This window comes from Mus caroli, chromosome 2, assembly GCF_900094665.2.
Source record: "Mus caroli chromosome 2, CAROLI_EIJ_v1.1, whole genome shotgun sequence".
NCBI lineage: Eukaryota > Metazoa > Chordata > Mammalia > Rodentia > Muridae > Mus > Mus caroli.
This window is the reverse complement of record NC_034571.1, coordinates 33,522,743-33,539,483: the sequence shown is the minus strand read 5'-3', so window position 1 is coordinate 33,539,483 and position 16,741 is coordinate 33,522,743. Positions and strand designations below refer to the sequence as shown.

At 36.1% G+C, this 16,741-nt stretch overlaps 1 protein-coding gene across 5 annotated transcripts in view; it reads left to right on the top strand.

Annotated features, from left to right (window-relative positions):
* Strbp (spermatid perinuclear RNA binding protein) overlaps window positions 1-16,741 on the top strand; it is a 122,844-nt gene that overhangs the window by 51,185 nt on the left and 54,918 nt on the right. For all 5 annotated transcript variants that reach the window (XR_003836003.1, XM_029474577.1, XM_029474579.1 and 2 more), the window contains exons 3-5: window positions 1,128-1,348; window positions 6,013-6,178; window positions 12,486-12,630. Coding sequence is in view for 4 of the 5 variants with exons in the window: in XM_029474577.1 (XP_029330437.1) it covers window positions 1,128-1,348; window positions 6,013-6,178; window positions 12,486-12,630 (532 nt within the window). In the remaining variant the exon portion in view is untranslated. The remainder of the gene's footprint in view (window positions 1-1,127; window positions 1,349-6,012; window positions 6,179-12,485; window positions 12,631-16,741) is intronic.

Sequence of the window (16,741 nt, the reverse complement as noted above, 5' to 3'; positions counted from 1 at the left end):
GGCAGAGGCAGTCGGATTTCTGAGTTCCAGACCAGCCTGGTCTACAGAGTGAGTTCCAGGACAGCCAGGGCTACACAGAGAAACCCTGTCTCGAAAAACCAATTTAAAAAAAAAAAGAAAAATTACATTGAGACTTGTTTTGCTTTTCTGGAGAATTACCTGCTTTTAGGAGAATATAGCTGTACTATAATTGTAGTTTTTATAGTCCTTTGACTTAATGTCATCATACATCTATGTATGTGTGTATATATATACACACACAAACTTTCTTCTGTTTGTTTATTTATTTTAGATTTAAGCTTAGATGTTTGTAAAATTTTTGTGTTTTGATATAATTTGATTCATTTTCCTTTATTGCTGCTTCTGAGTTTTAAGATTTGTATGATCATTTCTCTGTTTTGTTTTGTTTTTTTTTTTGTGTGTGTGTGTAGTTCTTCTGGTCTAATTATTTTAATACTTAAATATGTTTATCTGGTGCTTATTTGAATAATTTTCTAGTGATTTTGATATGAATGCAATACATATGTTAACTTAGATGGATAAGTTGATTATTTTTGAATTATGTATTTTCCGAACTATTATAAAATTTGGAATGCTGCTTGTTCAAAGGATTCTATCAAAGATTTGGGTGCCAAATGCTAGACATTACTCTATTGTTATATAGTTCATATTATAAATTTGTATCTTGATTATTACTATATTATATGGTCTTAATGAAAGGTGTGAGAATTTCTAGCACTTTGGGAGATGGGAGTTGGCCCGGTGGTGTCACATTGTGAATTACCATCATTTATTTCTAGAGAGACTCTTAAAACTACACTGTTATGTAGTATGGATAATGGTCTGTTTTGTTTTGTTTTTTGAAGGGGTAATCAGAAAACCACAAATTTAGCTGAAAGACAGAGTGTTTACATTGTGACTTATATGAATCCTACCAAGTGAAATACCTCCTGTTTTGGGATATGCCATTTGAATAAAATAGAACTCTACTTATCATTCATGATTATTGTTTGAACATTAACTGCCTTATAGTGGTTATCAGTTGGTGTTATGTTGACTAAAAATACACTTATCTTTAGGAGGTCACATTCTTTTTCTTTTTTCTTTTGCTTTCCTCCCTTTGATAGAGATCTATTAGATCTTTTGCCAATGATGATCGCCATGTTATGGTGAAACATTCAACGATCTATCCATCTCCAGAGGAACTTGAAGCTGTGCAAAATATGGTGTCAACTGTTGAATGTGCTCTTAAACATGTCTCAGATTGGCTAGACGAAACAAACAAAGGCACAAAACCTGAGGGGGAGACAGAAGTAAAGAAAGATGAAGCTGTGGAAAACTATTCCAAGTGAGTGTTGAAGCTTTTGTCAAGCTTTGTCTAAAAAAGCTTATGGATCCTCTGGATTGAGTTGGTGATGTGTTTGCTGTTCTTTGAATCTTATCATATGTGATATAACCAAGGTAGTAAATCTTTCATGGTGTTTTTATTTTTTTTATTTTTTCTGAGTTAAATTCTATAGGAAAGCAAGGAGGAGTAATGATAGTATCAAAAAAAGAAGATAATCCTTTTAGGACCTCTTTTGATAGTATACTAATATTTGAGAGTTATCATTTGCTGTGTTGGTTTAGCCTCTTAATTCTAAAATAAATAGTAATGTTTTTTATTTTAAGAAAGTCATAAAAATACTGTTTCTAGAGGAAGTCATAAAGATACTGCTTCTAGCTAAGCATGGTAGCACACACATTTAGTCCCAGCATGATGCAGAAGTAGGTGGATCTCTGAGTTCGAGGGCAGCCTCCTCTACATAGCTTTAGGACAGCCAAGAGAGACCCTGTCTCAAAACAAAACAAAAAAATATTGTTTCTATTAAATGTTTTGAAATCATGGTATAGGAAGAGTATAGGACAGTGTACTAGCAGCACTAACTATACTGTGTACTGGTTGGTTTTGTGTCAACTTGACACAGCTGGAGTTATCACAGAGAAAGGAGCTTCAGTTGAGGAAATGCCTCCATGAGATCCAACTGTAAGGCATTTTCTCAATTAGTGATCAAGGGGGAAAGGCCCCTTGTGGGTGGTGCCATCTCTGGGCTGGTAGTCTTGGTTCTGTAAGAGAGCAGACTGAGCAAGCCAGTGGAAGCATGCCAGTAAAGAACATCCCTCCATGGCTTCTGCATCAGCTCCTGATTCCTGACCTGCTTGAGTTCCAGTCCTGACTTCCTTTGGTGATAAACAACAGTATGGAAGTGTAAGCTGAATAAACCCTTTCCTGTTGCGCCCACTGTCTGGCAAGGAAAATGGATTCTTCTCAACAGCTTTATTGCAGGAACGCCTCGATGCTATGGGAACCGGGCACCCAGGGAGGACTCCTTATATACACCCCAGCACAGGGAACAGCTTTGTGTCCTCCTGGGATTGGTCAGTCTGCCGGCACCTTAATTTGCATGCACCCGCTTGGGAGGGGTTGGCGCCAGATTCGGGCTATCACCTGCACAGTGTTGTTTACAGCCAAGGTGTACCGGAAACTGGCGCCATCCTTTTTGCATTGGCTGCCTACACTTTCCTCTCCAACTTGCTTCTTGGTCATGATGTTTGTGCAGGAATAGAAACCCTGACTAAGACACCCTGTAAATTCACAGGACATACACCATCTTTGTTGCATATTAGTAACAGACATTTTGTGTATTTGTTGAGGTAAAGAAGCGAGAACTTATAACAGTTACAAGAGAAGTGTTGTGAGGTAGCAATAGTGGTTATATATAAGATGAAACCACAGTGCTACATGCAATTAGATCATGAGATTTTTATGTCATGCCAGTGTGGCGGTACTGTTTTGAGCACTGTTACTGTGATTACAGTAATTCTATACCTACTTTGGAAAATGAAGTTTATTTGATTGGTTATCCCATATTTATAGGTTTTAAAACATTACATTAACTATGACTTAATGTAAGTGGAAAATAGAGGCTTCAGAATTTCCTTCCAGCTTTCAGTTCTGTCTACAAATTACTGTGTTAAGTAGACAAGGAACAGTAAGAGAGGAACGATGAATAGATGGTCTGTACTGAAAGACAGTGCAGTCATTTCCTCCAAGATAAACAGTGAGCGTCCGAAGAGCATGGCGATTGACTGTAGGTTTTTGTAATTACTCAGTTTTTCTCAACTTTGATGGTTTAAAATGGTAATTGCTAATTAATATTTTCCAGTGGTTGTATTACTGTATACGTGGATTGCTCTGTATAATAGTTTCTGTGCAAGTTAAATCATTAATGGTTTCCGGATTTAAATTGTTGTATTTCTGTTGCTCTTTCAAATTTTTGGAAAATTGTGGTTTTGCAAGTATACACATATATACAACATGCTCTTCACTACTCTTTATTATTTTTGAGTATATATTTCTTAGAAGTTTGTACCTTTGGTGGCATCTGATTTTTTTTTTTTCAAGGTTGTCTGTAATTTTTCTTACATGATGGAACTCAAGGAGTACAGACTAGATCTGTTTTTACTCACTGTAAACCAGGGGCTGAAGTGTCTTTAAGGTTTATAGCTGTGTTCCACAGATACATGTATTTGGGCTCCTGGTCTATCATAAGTGTTCCAAAGAGTGTAAATACATGAGATAGGCACTTTTGCACAGCTGCTGTCTGTGCTCTCTTACAGACTGACTCCAAAGTCAAATCAATGGCATCAGGTCTCAGACTTTATATCACTAGGAATATTACTACTGTCTTAAAGAAATTATATTAGTTGGCTTGTTTTCCAGTAACTTTTATATTCAAATTCATTAAGTTCAGGACTTGAATTTGGACTTAGTTTTCCTGCTCAATCATGCTGTTATTTACATGTAGATGATAATAATATCAAACACACCATGATTATAATTTAGAATTTTAATGAGTGAGCTAACAATGTCTACTTTTATTGTGCATCAACTGCTATTCAATATTATTTTTGTATTAGATTCAACAAATCAAGTAGTCTGTTATTTTTTCTCTTTATATGCTTATATTTTACTTACTAAATTTTCACAATTTCACATTAGCTGATGAAGAGAGCTAACTCAGAGTTATTAATGAACTTTTAACTTGAAGATTACTGGGGTGGGGTGGGGAGGGGAAGGGGGAGAGGTGAGAGAACAAAAGTACCTTCAGGTTCCCTTCTGCCCTTTCTCTTTATGCTGTGAATGGACTTGAGCATTTCAGTTAATTAAGTGCTTTGCCATTGAGCTATACTTTATTTTAGTATCTGTACTTCAGTTTCATCTAGGTAAATTAAAGTACAGAGCAGGGAGAGATAAAGTGCTGCTGTTTCAAGTAATCAGATAAAGCTTTTTATAACCCTGATGTGTTGCCACATGCCTTTAATCTCAGCAGTTGGGAAACAGAGGCAGGTGGATCTCTTGAGTTTAAGGCTAGTCTGGTCTACATAGCTAGACTATTTCAATAAATCCTTCAGTTCCAGGCTAGCCAGGGCCACACCAAGAAACTTTGTCTTAAAGAAAAGAAAAAGAAATAGCTTTATTAGGGAAGTAATATTTGGAAATGGCTCAGAGGATCTGGTGGGTAACAGTGCAGGCAAAAGCAAAGGCGTAGATGTGAAGTAAATATAGGGACTGTTTAAGAAACAGCAATTGGGTCTGGAGAGATGGCTCAGCGGTTAGGAGCACTGACTGCTCTTCCAAGGTCCTGAGTTCAATTCCCAGCAACCACATGGTGGCTCACAGCCATTTGTAATGGGATCTGATGCTCTCTTCTGGTGTGTCTGAAGACAGCTACAGTGTACTCATATAAATAAAAATAAATAAATCTTTAAAGAAACAGCAGTTGTTTACTGAAGTTTTAATGTATGTTGTGCCCTGCCAAAGTTCAAAGTTTATTGCTTACATTATATTATATTAGAACAGCTATATGTGAAAAGGATTAGTCTTGTCTTGAGTGGGGAAGCAGGCTCAAAGAAGTCAAGTATTGGCAATGTTGAATGTCCAAATGTTCACAGGGACATGTCGGGAAAAATATGTGGGATGTCATCCAAAATTGTGGTTTCTCGAGATTAGGCAGTATTCTATATGTAGTAGATTAAAGGTAGTAGAGGTATAAAACTGGTAAAGAAGGATTTATTGAAATAGTCTGAGAACTTTAACAGAGTAGTGTGAAGGCAAAGTTTGGGCATGATTATGGAGAAGGGACTATACACATTAGGGAGCCAGAGAGGATAAGGCAGTAGAGTAAGAAATAATGTATGGCAGATTCTTATGGTTGCCTGAATTCTTGGGTCACTTACCTCTATCCCCACTTATACTGACTTTATAGGTTTAAGGTTTATTGAATCTTCAAGATGGTTCAGGCTCTGAGTGGCAACTTATTTATAACTCCCTGTCTACTTTCCACCACCATTTTTTTTCTCAATTTACCTCACTTTGAATTAACTGCTTCTAAAGCACACCCCCTTCTCCCATCTAGCCATTTCCCATCTAGCTATATACTATCTAACCAACTAACATTACTTTTTTAAAAATAAGTTTATTTAGAATGTGTGCTGGGGTGGTGATGTGTGTATATGCAAGCATGAATACATGGTGTATATGCTTCACATGGTGGGGCCAGAGAACTTTTTACCCACGGGACTATTTTCATTACTTTTTCATTTTTTTTCTCAAAATTATGGAATTTTAAAAAGAACAGTTTGAAAAAATGTTCCTGGGATTTGTAAGTAATAGAGATGTCATAACGAATTAAAATATCCATAATGTAAAATAATGATGTGTTCAGTCACTAGGAAAAAGTAACTTTAAATCTGTAAGCCTTAAATCTGAGTTTTACCTCGTAAATTTTTGGATGTTTGGTTGTACATAATAGTTTATCCACTTATGTGAGTACTCAGGAAGCCAAGTGATGATTAATTGTAGCTTGGGAAATATGTTATAGAAGTAATAATACAGGTTTTTATTTGTAGGGATTAATTGTAGCTTGGGAAATATGTTATAGAAGTAATAATATAGGTTTTTATTTGTAGGGATCAAGGTGGCCGGACATTGTGTGGTGTAATGAGGATTGGCTTGGTTGCAAAAGGCTTGCTGATTAAAGATGATATGGACCTGGAGCTAGTCTTAATGTGCAAAGACAAACCCACGGAAACCCTGTTAAATACAGTAAAAGATAACCTTCCGATTCAGATTCAGGTAAGTACTGTTTAACTGCATTTGAGAGTTTATAGAGTTAAGAAACAGTGACCTTGGTGACTGTTAACAAGAATTGGTAAGTCAGGGATAGGATTAAAAAAAAAAAGAATTTGGTCTGAGGGATCCACATTTCTGGTGATTATACTCAGGATATATTTACTAAAATAAGGCCATTAAAATACAGTCTTAAACCTTTCAGATGTAACTTACTGAGATTCTACATCTTCCCACCTATAGCCTATGTGTGTCTTTTAGTATTATAAAACTTTTAGAAGAGTTGGTGAAATATGACAAAAAGTTGAAAGATTAAAAAAAGGCCCAGTAGATAATTTCAGAATGATACTTTTAAAAATTGAAGATTTGGTTAAAGTTTTTAGTTTATTAATTATTTTGTGTGTGTTTGTAGATGTTAGGCCACAGGATTACTTTGTGAGGCCAGTTTTCTTCTTTTCCATTTATGTGGGTTCTGAACTCAGCCTGTGAAGCTAGCATGCCAAACAGTTTGGCTTGTTGAATCTTCTTGCAAGTCATCGTTAATTTAAAGTCACCTATCTGCTAAGTTTATGAGAAGTCACTATTCCTGTTTAGTTTCACAAAATTAAAAAGTTTTAATGATGTCATACTTTTATGTTCTAGTTAATCTAAATCTAACCTTGCTTGTCTATCCTAGAGATATGTGCACCACTGATTAGGAAGCTGACATTGTCTTTCATTTCATTTATGTGCTACTTGTAATTAATTGGATTGTAGCTTCTTGGTAATTTTTCATTTTATGTTGTGTTTTAGTTAGGGTTTTTATTGGTGTAAAGAGACACCATGATCAAGGCAATCATTATAAAGAACAGCATTTAATAGGGGCAGGCTTACAGGTTCAGAGGTTCAGTCCATTCTTGTCAAGGTGGGAACCATGGCAGTGTCCAACCAGTCATGGTGCTGGAGAAGGAGCTGAGTTCTACATCTTGTTCCGAAGGGAACTAGAAGACTAACATTTCCCTGGGCGGTGGTGGTGCACGCCTTTAATCCCAGCACTTGGGAGGCAGAGGCAAGTGGATTTCTGAGTTCGAGGCCAGCCTGGTCTACAGAGTGAATTACAGGACAGCCAGGGCTACACAGAGAAACCCTGTCTCAAGAAAGAAAAAAAAAAAAAAAGACTAACATCTCCAGGATGCTAGAAGGAAGCTCTTCTTGCCAACAAAGCCACACCTCTTAATAGTGTCACTCCCTGGGCTAAGCATATTTAAACCACCACAGAGTGTCTTCATATCCATGTCACAGAAATAGATGTCTGCCCACAAGTCTAAACTTTTGAGTGGGTGAATGCTCATTTGTTTGATCATGCTTGCTTTCTTAATTCTTGAAAATGATGTATTTAAAAAAAAAGTTTATTTTATATGTTGAGTGTTTTGACTGCATGTATTGGAGGCCAGAAGGTGGCATTGGATCCCCTGGAACTGGAGTTAAAGGTAGTTGTGAATTGACATGTAGATGCTGGGAACTGAGCCTGGATCCCCTGGAAGAGCAGCCTTTGCTCCTAACCACTCTGTCATCTCTAGCGCGCTCTCTCTCTCTCTCTCTCTTTCTTGCTTTTTTTATATTTGTATTTCTTGTAAGTGAGAAAGATACCTTAAAAAAAAATCAGTGTTTTTGGTTTTGAATAATCTAGGTGTGATGTATTTTTTGTATTTTTAGTTTTTAAAAAAATTATTATTTTATGTATATGAGAACTCTATCTTGATATACATCTACATTCCAGAAGAGGGTATCAACTTCCATTATAGATGGTTGTGAGCCCACAGTGTGGTTGCTGGGAATTGAACTCAGGATTTCTAGAAGAGTACTCAGTGCTCTTAACTGCTGAGCCATGTCTCCAGCCCTTCTTTTTAAGTTTTAAAAATAACGTTAAAAAAGACAAAAACCAGTGTATATTCATTGTATAAACTATTAGATTTTATTGGGTCATTCTGATCCATATCGACCATGTACTTTTATCCTATTCATCTATTTATTTCCTTCTTTTGCTATTCTCTCTCTTATTGTCCTTTCCCAAATAATCTGGCCATTGGTTTTAAGTCTTAAAAACAAAGAAACAAACAAATAACTCCTTCCTCAACTATGTATTTATTTGCTTGTTGTGAAATGCAAAAGACAACTTGCAAACCTTAGTTTTCTACTATGTAGGTTCTGAGGCTTGAATTCAGGTTGCCAGCCATGGCAGCAAGCATCTTTAGTCACTCAGCCATCTAGCCTCCTTTTTTAAGTTGTCCCCCCCTTTTTTTTTTTAAAGTTTAGAGTCTTATAAGAAAGAGGTCATAGAGGTGTGGGACTGGAGAGTTGGCTCAGTGGTTAAGAACAGTTGCTCCTTTTCAGAGACTCTCGGTTAGTTTCCAGCACAACTCTCTGTAACTCTAGTTCCAGGTGATCTGATGCTCTCTTTTAGCTTCCATGGGTGATGCATACATGGGGTTGACATATATACACTCAGGCAAACCATTCATACACACAAGTCAAAATAAGGAAAACCTTAAAAAATGAAATGCACATATGATTTCTCTTTGTGGCTTTGCCCTACATGATGCTCTATGGTCCCATCCATGTTCTTGCAAATGATATAACTTAGTACTTCTTGAGTAATATTCTCTTATGTATAACTTAGTATACAATTAGGGTGAGATACTTACAATCTCTGACTTGCTGAGTGCTGGGTTTAAAAAATACTTGTGACCACCCCACCCATCTGGGATCATTTTTGTGGCTTGGAAGATACAGCAGATTTGATAAAGTTCTGTCTACACACTAGTGCTTTCTTTATGCAGGTTGAACTTGATTTCTTTCTCAAGTGAGGATCTTTATTTCTAAGCACCACAGTTTTAAAATATTACTATTGGGTCGGCGAGATGGCTCAGTTGGTAAGAGCACTGACTGCTCTTCTGAAGGTCCTGAGTTCAAATCCCAGCAACCACATGGTGGCTCACAACCACCCATAATGAGATCTGTCACCCTCTTCTGGTCTGTCTGAAGACAGCTACAGTGTACTTATTTATAATAATAAATAAATCTTAAAAAAAAAAGGGTAGTTCCTTTTCTTTAAAATGTTACTGTTAATCTAGTAAGTCTTCAAGGGAAAATTCCAAGAGAAAAATATTGGTTTTTGCAGACCATCTCAAATTTTAGGAACTTTGTGCTTTCCAGGCTAGCAAAGACTAAAATGATATAAACATTCTGAGGTCTTTTAAGGGTTAAGCTAGAAGAGATGAAATAGACTTGAACACTTACAGCTAGTGGTGGATATTATGAGACATGTATTTCCATTTAAAATAGTCATTATAGCTTTCTAACAATAAATTTTCTGTATCTGGGTAAAGGTACGTTTCATTGGAAAGTGGTAATCTGAATTTTCCAGTGATGTTAAGAATAAGTTATATGCATGTACACACATTTCCCTCTAAGTGTATATCAAATTACATGTGTATTATTATTGTAATATTTCAAAAATAATTTTTAGTGTTCACATATTTCTTACTACACCTTACATTTAGTTTTGTGTGTGTGTATGTGTGTAAAATAATCTCTAATAGTATCTTTCTTGCAGGCTAAATACCTTTTCTGAACACTTACTGTAGGAACTGTAAGTGTTATTTACTATCTTTTTTTTTATTAGATTATTTTCTTTATTTACATTTTAAATGTTAATTCCTTTCCTGGTTTCTCCTCTGCAAACCTTCCCCTATCCCTTAACACCCCCCCACAACCCCACCCCACTCACCAAACCATCCGCTCCTGCTTCCTGGCCCTGGTATTCCCCTACACTGGGGCTTAGAACCTTCACAGGACTCCCATTGATGACCAACTAGGAGTTATTTACTATCTTAATCGAAATGGAAATACACCTTTTTCTCTCTGTACTGTTTTCCAGGGTGATTTTAGAACTTCTTTGAACAAAAGAGGCAGAGGATGACAAACCCAGTAATCTTTGAAGTTAGTGCTTGAAGATAGTCTAGACCAAACTCATTATATTTATGACTTTTGATAGATCTTAACATTGAAAATTTTAATTTTTTAATAGATATCTTTATAAAACTTATTTACTTTCATTTTATGTGCATTAGTATTTTGCCTACATTTATGTTTGTTTGAGGGTGTCAGATCCCCATAACTGGAGTTATAGAAATGTGTGAGCAGCTAGGTGGGTGTTGGGAAGTGAACTCTGGTCCTCTGGAAGAACAGTCAGTGATTTAACAACTGAGCCATCTTTCCAGGTCCAATAGATTGTGTGTGTGTGTGTGTGTGTGTGTGTGTGTATCTGTGTCCGTGCAAGCACTTACATCATGTGGAGATCAGGGGAGTATTTGGTGTATTCTTCCTCAAGAACTCTTCGCCTTGCTTTTTGAGATAGAATCTTTTGATGTGATCTGGTGCTTTCTATCAGGAGAGGCAGGCAGGCTGGCCATCAAGCCCCTGGGCATCTATCTGTACCCATTTTTTTCCAGTTCAGGGATTCTAGACTGTGCCTGTATGTTGTGTGCACCATATATGTGATGCCTGAGGAACTAGAAGAAGGTATTAGGTGCCTTGGAACTGGAGTTACTGATGGTTGTGTGCCACTCTGTGTGCTGGGTGCTGAACCCTTGTCCTCTGCCAGAGCAGCAAGTACTGTTAACCCCTGAGCCAGGTCTCTAGCCCTTTCTATTTTATGTGAGTACTGGGATCAAACTTGAGTCTTCTTGCTTGTGTGGTCAGCAGTCTATATAATAAACTCATCTCTCTATCCCTCTAGTACATAACTTTAATGTCGCCCCTACCCCCCGTTGGCAAAATGATTTGAACAGTTTTTGTTGTTCATTTCACTTTTGGGTGTTTCATTCATGGTGTATTTTTTTTTTTTTTTTTTTTTGGCGGGGGGTTTCGAGACAGGGTTTCCCTGTGTAGCCCTGGCTGTCCTGGAACTCACTCTGTAGACCAGGCTGGCCTTGAACTCAGAAATCTACCTGCCTCTGCCTCTGCCTACCAAGTGCTAGGATTAAAGGCGTGCGCCACCACTGCCCAGCTTCATGGTGTATTCTTTTCTTTCTTTGACTTTTGTTCAACATTAGTGTAATGAGTTTCTTTTTCTTGCTTTTTTTGAAGTATTTAATATTAAAATGGTATTTTAAAAACAAATGACTGAGTTTTATTAGAGCATAACTTGTATTTTCTTCAGTCTATTTTATGTCAGTTAATATATATTAAGCTTGTTCGTTAAGAAATTCCTTGTGCATACACCTTTAATCCCAGCACTTGGGAGGCAGAGGCTGGTTCTGAGTTCAAGGCTAACAAAGCAAGTTTCAGGACAGCCAGAGCTACACACAGAAATCTTTTCTTGAATCCATTCCCCACCTCCATCCCCCGCAAAAAGAAAAGAGAAAAAAGAGCAAGGAAAAAATTGCTTTATATGACTTATTTTATTATATACTTAATGTCTAATATTCAATTTATGATTTTGGATAGTTTATGAAAGCCCAAGAATTATATGGTTATATCATTGTATTTAAAAAAAAAGTGGCAATGTAGCCAGATGGTGGTGCCACACGCTTTTAACCCTAGCACTTAAGAAGCAGGCAGTTCTCTGAATTTGAGGCCCACCTAGTCTACAGAGTAAATTCCAGGATAGCCATGACTACACAGAGAAACCCTGTCTCAACAAACAAGCAAAATAATCAAGAAGAGGAGGAAGAAGAGGAGGAGAAGGAAGGGGGAGAAGGGAGAAGTGCAAAGCCCTGCAATGTAATTTTCCTGTTTATGTTAGTTGGCTTATTTCATAATGATGTCTCAATGGAATGATTTCTGAGATTATTTTAATTATACAAGACAACTATTTATACTCATTCTTTTATGTGGCTATAAGTGGGCATCTTTTTCATTCATACTTTCTTGGTTTACATTAGAAATTTCTATTTTCTGAATTCATAAATCCTTGGCAAGTAGTTGTTTAGATTGTTCTGTCAACAGCACTATTATTTCAGAGAGCATTTCAGCTGCCTATATTTATATAATACTTTACTGTTATCATTTCAAATATACTTACTTACACTTTACTGTAATACTGCTACTCAATATTTTATATGGAAACAAAATGGTTTTAAATATTTTAATTGTCTGCATGGTTGACATTATGGTCCCTTTAGAGGGATGGTTTGCTTAAGTTGAAAGAGAAGTTATCTCCAAAGTAAGGAACTAGTTTCAGTTGTGGGTCTTATATGCTCTTTGGAAAGTGTTTCCGTTTAGAGATTTTAATGTGATTGAGTGGTTTTGAAATCTTGGTGACTTTCAGAAACTAACAGAAGAGAAATACCAAGTGGAACAATGCATAAATGAAGCATCCATTATAATTCGGAACACGAAAGAGCCAACACTGACTTTGAAGGTGATACTTACTTCCCCTCTAATTAGGGACGAATTGGAGAAGAAGGATGGAGGTACATGTGTGTATATATATACACATACATATCTATGTTTTGTTTTGTTCATGTAATAGTTTTTGTTCCAGTACTGTTTTAACTATGTCTTGGGATTTTAAAGTTTTGTTTTACATAATATATTTTGCAGTTTTAGACACCTGTGCTTATCATGTAGGCTTTTTAGACTATGCTTTAATTTTTCTACCATTTTGGTGATCTGCTTTCCTTCATCTAGTATAACTTCAAGTCATTGGTATCAGCTAACCTGCTCTACTATACTGGCTTAGTGGTCAGATTTCAGGATTTAATGTATAAATCAGAATTATTTTCAATTTTTTTTTATTTTGATTTTTTTGATTTTGAAATTACTCACTTGTATGTTCTGTTTGACTTCTAATAATTGTATACCCTTGTAAAGTTTAATTGTGTGTAGATTTGGCTTATAGAATAAAGGAAAAGAATTAGTGAATATATTTTACTCAATTTTTAATCTTTAAATGTGATTTAAAATATGTATTATAACATGTAATCTATATATTGTACATATAATATACAATGTACATTTATACACACATATATATGTATTCCCTCTCTCTCTCTCTCTCTCTCTCTCTCTCTCTCTCTCTCTCCTCTCCTCTCCTCTCCTCTCCCCTCCTCACACACACACACACACACACACACACACACACACACACACACCCCCAAAATTTTATTTTGTAGACAGGGTCTTATTACATAGCCCTGGTTGACCTGAGCCTCAGCAGTAGAGTTGGATGGCCTCAAACTCACAGAGATCTGCCTGCCTCTAACTCTTTAGTGCTGGGATTAAAGGTATTCACCAATCTGCTTGCCTTCAGTAAATTTTTGAGAAGCTTTTAAACCCTGTTAACAGTTTGAATAAGATATATGTTTAAAAGAATTGGTGTATGACATTATCACCCTCATAAATGTAGAATGAGAAATTAACCATTGGTAGTTTTGAGAAGTTGGTGAATATGTGGTGAGCTTCATTTTCTTAATGTTTTTTTTATCTTGTTAAGTTAACATGTTTGTACTCTTTGTCCTATTCAAAGAAACATGCCATATGATATTTCTCATTGTTGGACTCTTTACCAACTGGCCACTCTGTCATAATGATTTAGAGACACTATATCTGACCAGTAGGATATTTTTCATCTGTCCTACTTTAGCATGTGTTTTTGTATACCTCTTTTTCATAAGTACCATTAAAGTGGAAAGGAGTATAGATCATTTTTGTAGTTTATTTTAAATTGTTAATAAGGATAGAGAAAGGCACATGTAACTGTGTGGTAGATTTTTGACTTTTGGTTTCTAGATATGAATCATAAAATCCTGGAATTAAATACTCACCTTTTTTAAAAAAAGGCTTTTGTTGTATATGATGGTGTCAGGAGGCTAACTGAAATCTGAAACAGTATAGTTATTAAAAATCAGATAAGTTTTTGAAGTATTTGTATTTAAAGTATATCCCATCTGAAATTGGGTTTAATGCCTGTACTTTACCCTTTATATAGCATGTCTGTAGTGTCTCAGAAGAACTGGTCTCGTAAATGGCTTAATTTTTTTTCACAGCAGATTTCTGGTTTCTGATTTCTGGTGTATCAAAATAGGTGTTAATTCTGGTAAGCTGTATTCTCCTTGACACTGTAGTAGGAAACCAACCATTTCTATGTAGCCATTTGTAATTATAGGTGTTACTAAATTTTGTTTTGAGAGTTGTTTGTTTTGTATATGCTTCTTCCTTTACCTCTTTGAAGGTATCAGAAAGATATAAAGCTTTTTTTTTTTTCTCATGCGGTTTTGTGTAGGATTTTGTCATAGCTTTCAGTGTTGATTCTCTCAAGTTTAACCAAGTTAAACCAAGTTTTTAAAACCTTGGTTTTGGTTGAGAGAAGTTGAAAAGTGGCTCTTAGTGTATTGTGCCTTTCTGAAACACTATTAACCACAGAATGGGATTTATATCATTTAATATACTCACAGTCTTTTTGTAAGGTGTTTTACGTAACTAAGGTTCTAAAGGACTTTCTCTGTGTGCTGACTGTTGTCAGCTTGGCGAGGTCAGGTAAGACTAAGAAATCAGCTAATGTTACTCCTACTTTTTTTTTTTTGAAGAGAGCATCCCAACTATATTTTATTTTTAAATGTTGAATTGGAAGCAATTTACTGAATCTAGTTACTCCTACTTTTGATGGGAGAAAGATTTGCTTTGGTGCTGTTCTTAATATCCCAGCTGTGATGAGCAGTTTGGTATTTTATAGATTATTCATTTTGTCTATTCTGGCTTTGTCATAGATGCCTTTTTGTATATATTCCTCTGCAGTTTGGAGCAGCTAGCATAATTTGGTATCTGTGATCTGGATTTTACAGTATTTGTTTACTTGGTCATGACTCTTTCCTTTGATGTAGTTTTCTGCATCTATATGGAATGGAAACAGAAGGCACATTTAGCTCTCAGGGATACCTAGCACTGAAAAAATAGCATCTTCTTCCTTTCTATTCATTTTCTTTTTCAAAGTTAACAATGTCTTGTAGGCACCTGTCCTCTACCCTGAGACTTTTTGTAATACTATTGTGGCTTGCTTCCACCACTCCCAAATACATAGTTTACAGTAGATACACAAATCAACTATTTTTCTTCCCTCTCTTAACCTGCTAAATGATTTTGGCTAAATCTAAACTCATTTAATGATTTAGAGACACTAAAGGAAAGTTGAGAACAGGCAGAGCCAGAGGATTAGGCTAGGGTAGGACATTAAGTTTTTCTTTAATATTTCCTCTGTTGAAGTGTATATAACCATTTACATCAAACCACCATTTATGTTTTAAGTTGTTGAGAGTATATAAAGAATATCCCTTTTTGAAAGAATGATGTTACAAGTAAGAGTTCCCCTATGCTGTAAGTATTTATACACTCTAACCCTTTACTAGGGTTAGGGTTAGGGTTAGGATAGGAGGCCTTGTGGAAATGGTCACTTCCCACTGTGTATTTCCTTTGAAAAAGCACAGATCTTGCTGCATTATGTGTGTGTTCAGTTCTTCGCTCTATTATTGTTGTGTGACATCGGCAAGCATCTTAATTTCAGAGTATAGATAACACAGAAACAGTAAATTGTTTGCAGGGCTCAATGAGAGAATTTATATACAGTGATGTTCAAAGTAGTAAAGTGTAGAAACCACTCAGCTACTAAAAGTGAGATAATGTGTGCACACTAGATTCAGATAGCCAAACTTTAACACAACCAAACTATTTATTGTTTGTATTTTATTTTATTTTATTTTATTTTATTTTATTTTATTTTTTGAGACAAGAACTTACTGTATAGTTCTGGCTGTCCTGGAACTCAATTTTTTTTTTTTTAAAAGATTTTTATTTATTTATTATATGTAAGTACACTGTAGCTGTCTTCAAACACACCAGAAGAGGGAGTCAGATCTCGTTACGGATGGTTATGAGCCACCATGTGGTTGCTGGGATTTGAACTCCGGACCTTCGGAAGAGCAGTCGGGTGCTCTTACCCACTGAGCCATCTCACCAGCCCCGGAACTCAATTTTTTAAGAATACCAGCTTGAGAGCCTCCTGCTTAAGCATACCGAGTGTTAGGATTAAGGATCTGCTCTACTATCCCTGTCCATATAGCTAAACTTTAAACCACACTTGAAATCCAGTATTATGAGTATATAGAATACTCTGTGGTACTAATTATAAGTTGGCTTATTGTGTAGCTTATGCTCTTTGGAAGGCAGGTATCTTTTTCCCCCTCTTCTTACCTTCTATGCTTGATCTTAGGTACCTAGAATGGTACCTGATACAGAAGTATGTTACTAGAGAATATCACACATGAATCTGCACAGTGAATTTTCTTTCAGCAGAGAAAATGCAGTCCAGTGTATAAAAAAGAAATGTTAAGAATGGGTGGTATCTTACATTGCTTGAGTAATATTTCTGTTATGGTTTTTTATGGCTCATGATGTTAAAAGCTTTTCCTTATATATGATTCATTTAAAAATTATAAGCAAGCCGGGCGTGGTGGCACACGCCTTTAATCCCAGCACTTGGGAGGCAGAGGCAGGCGGATTTCTGAGTTCGAGGCCAGCCTGGTCTACAAA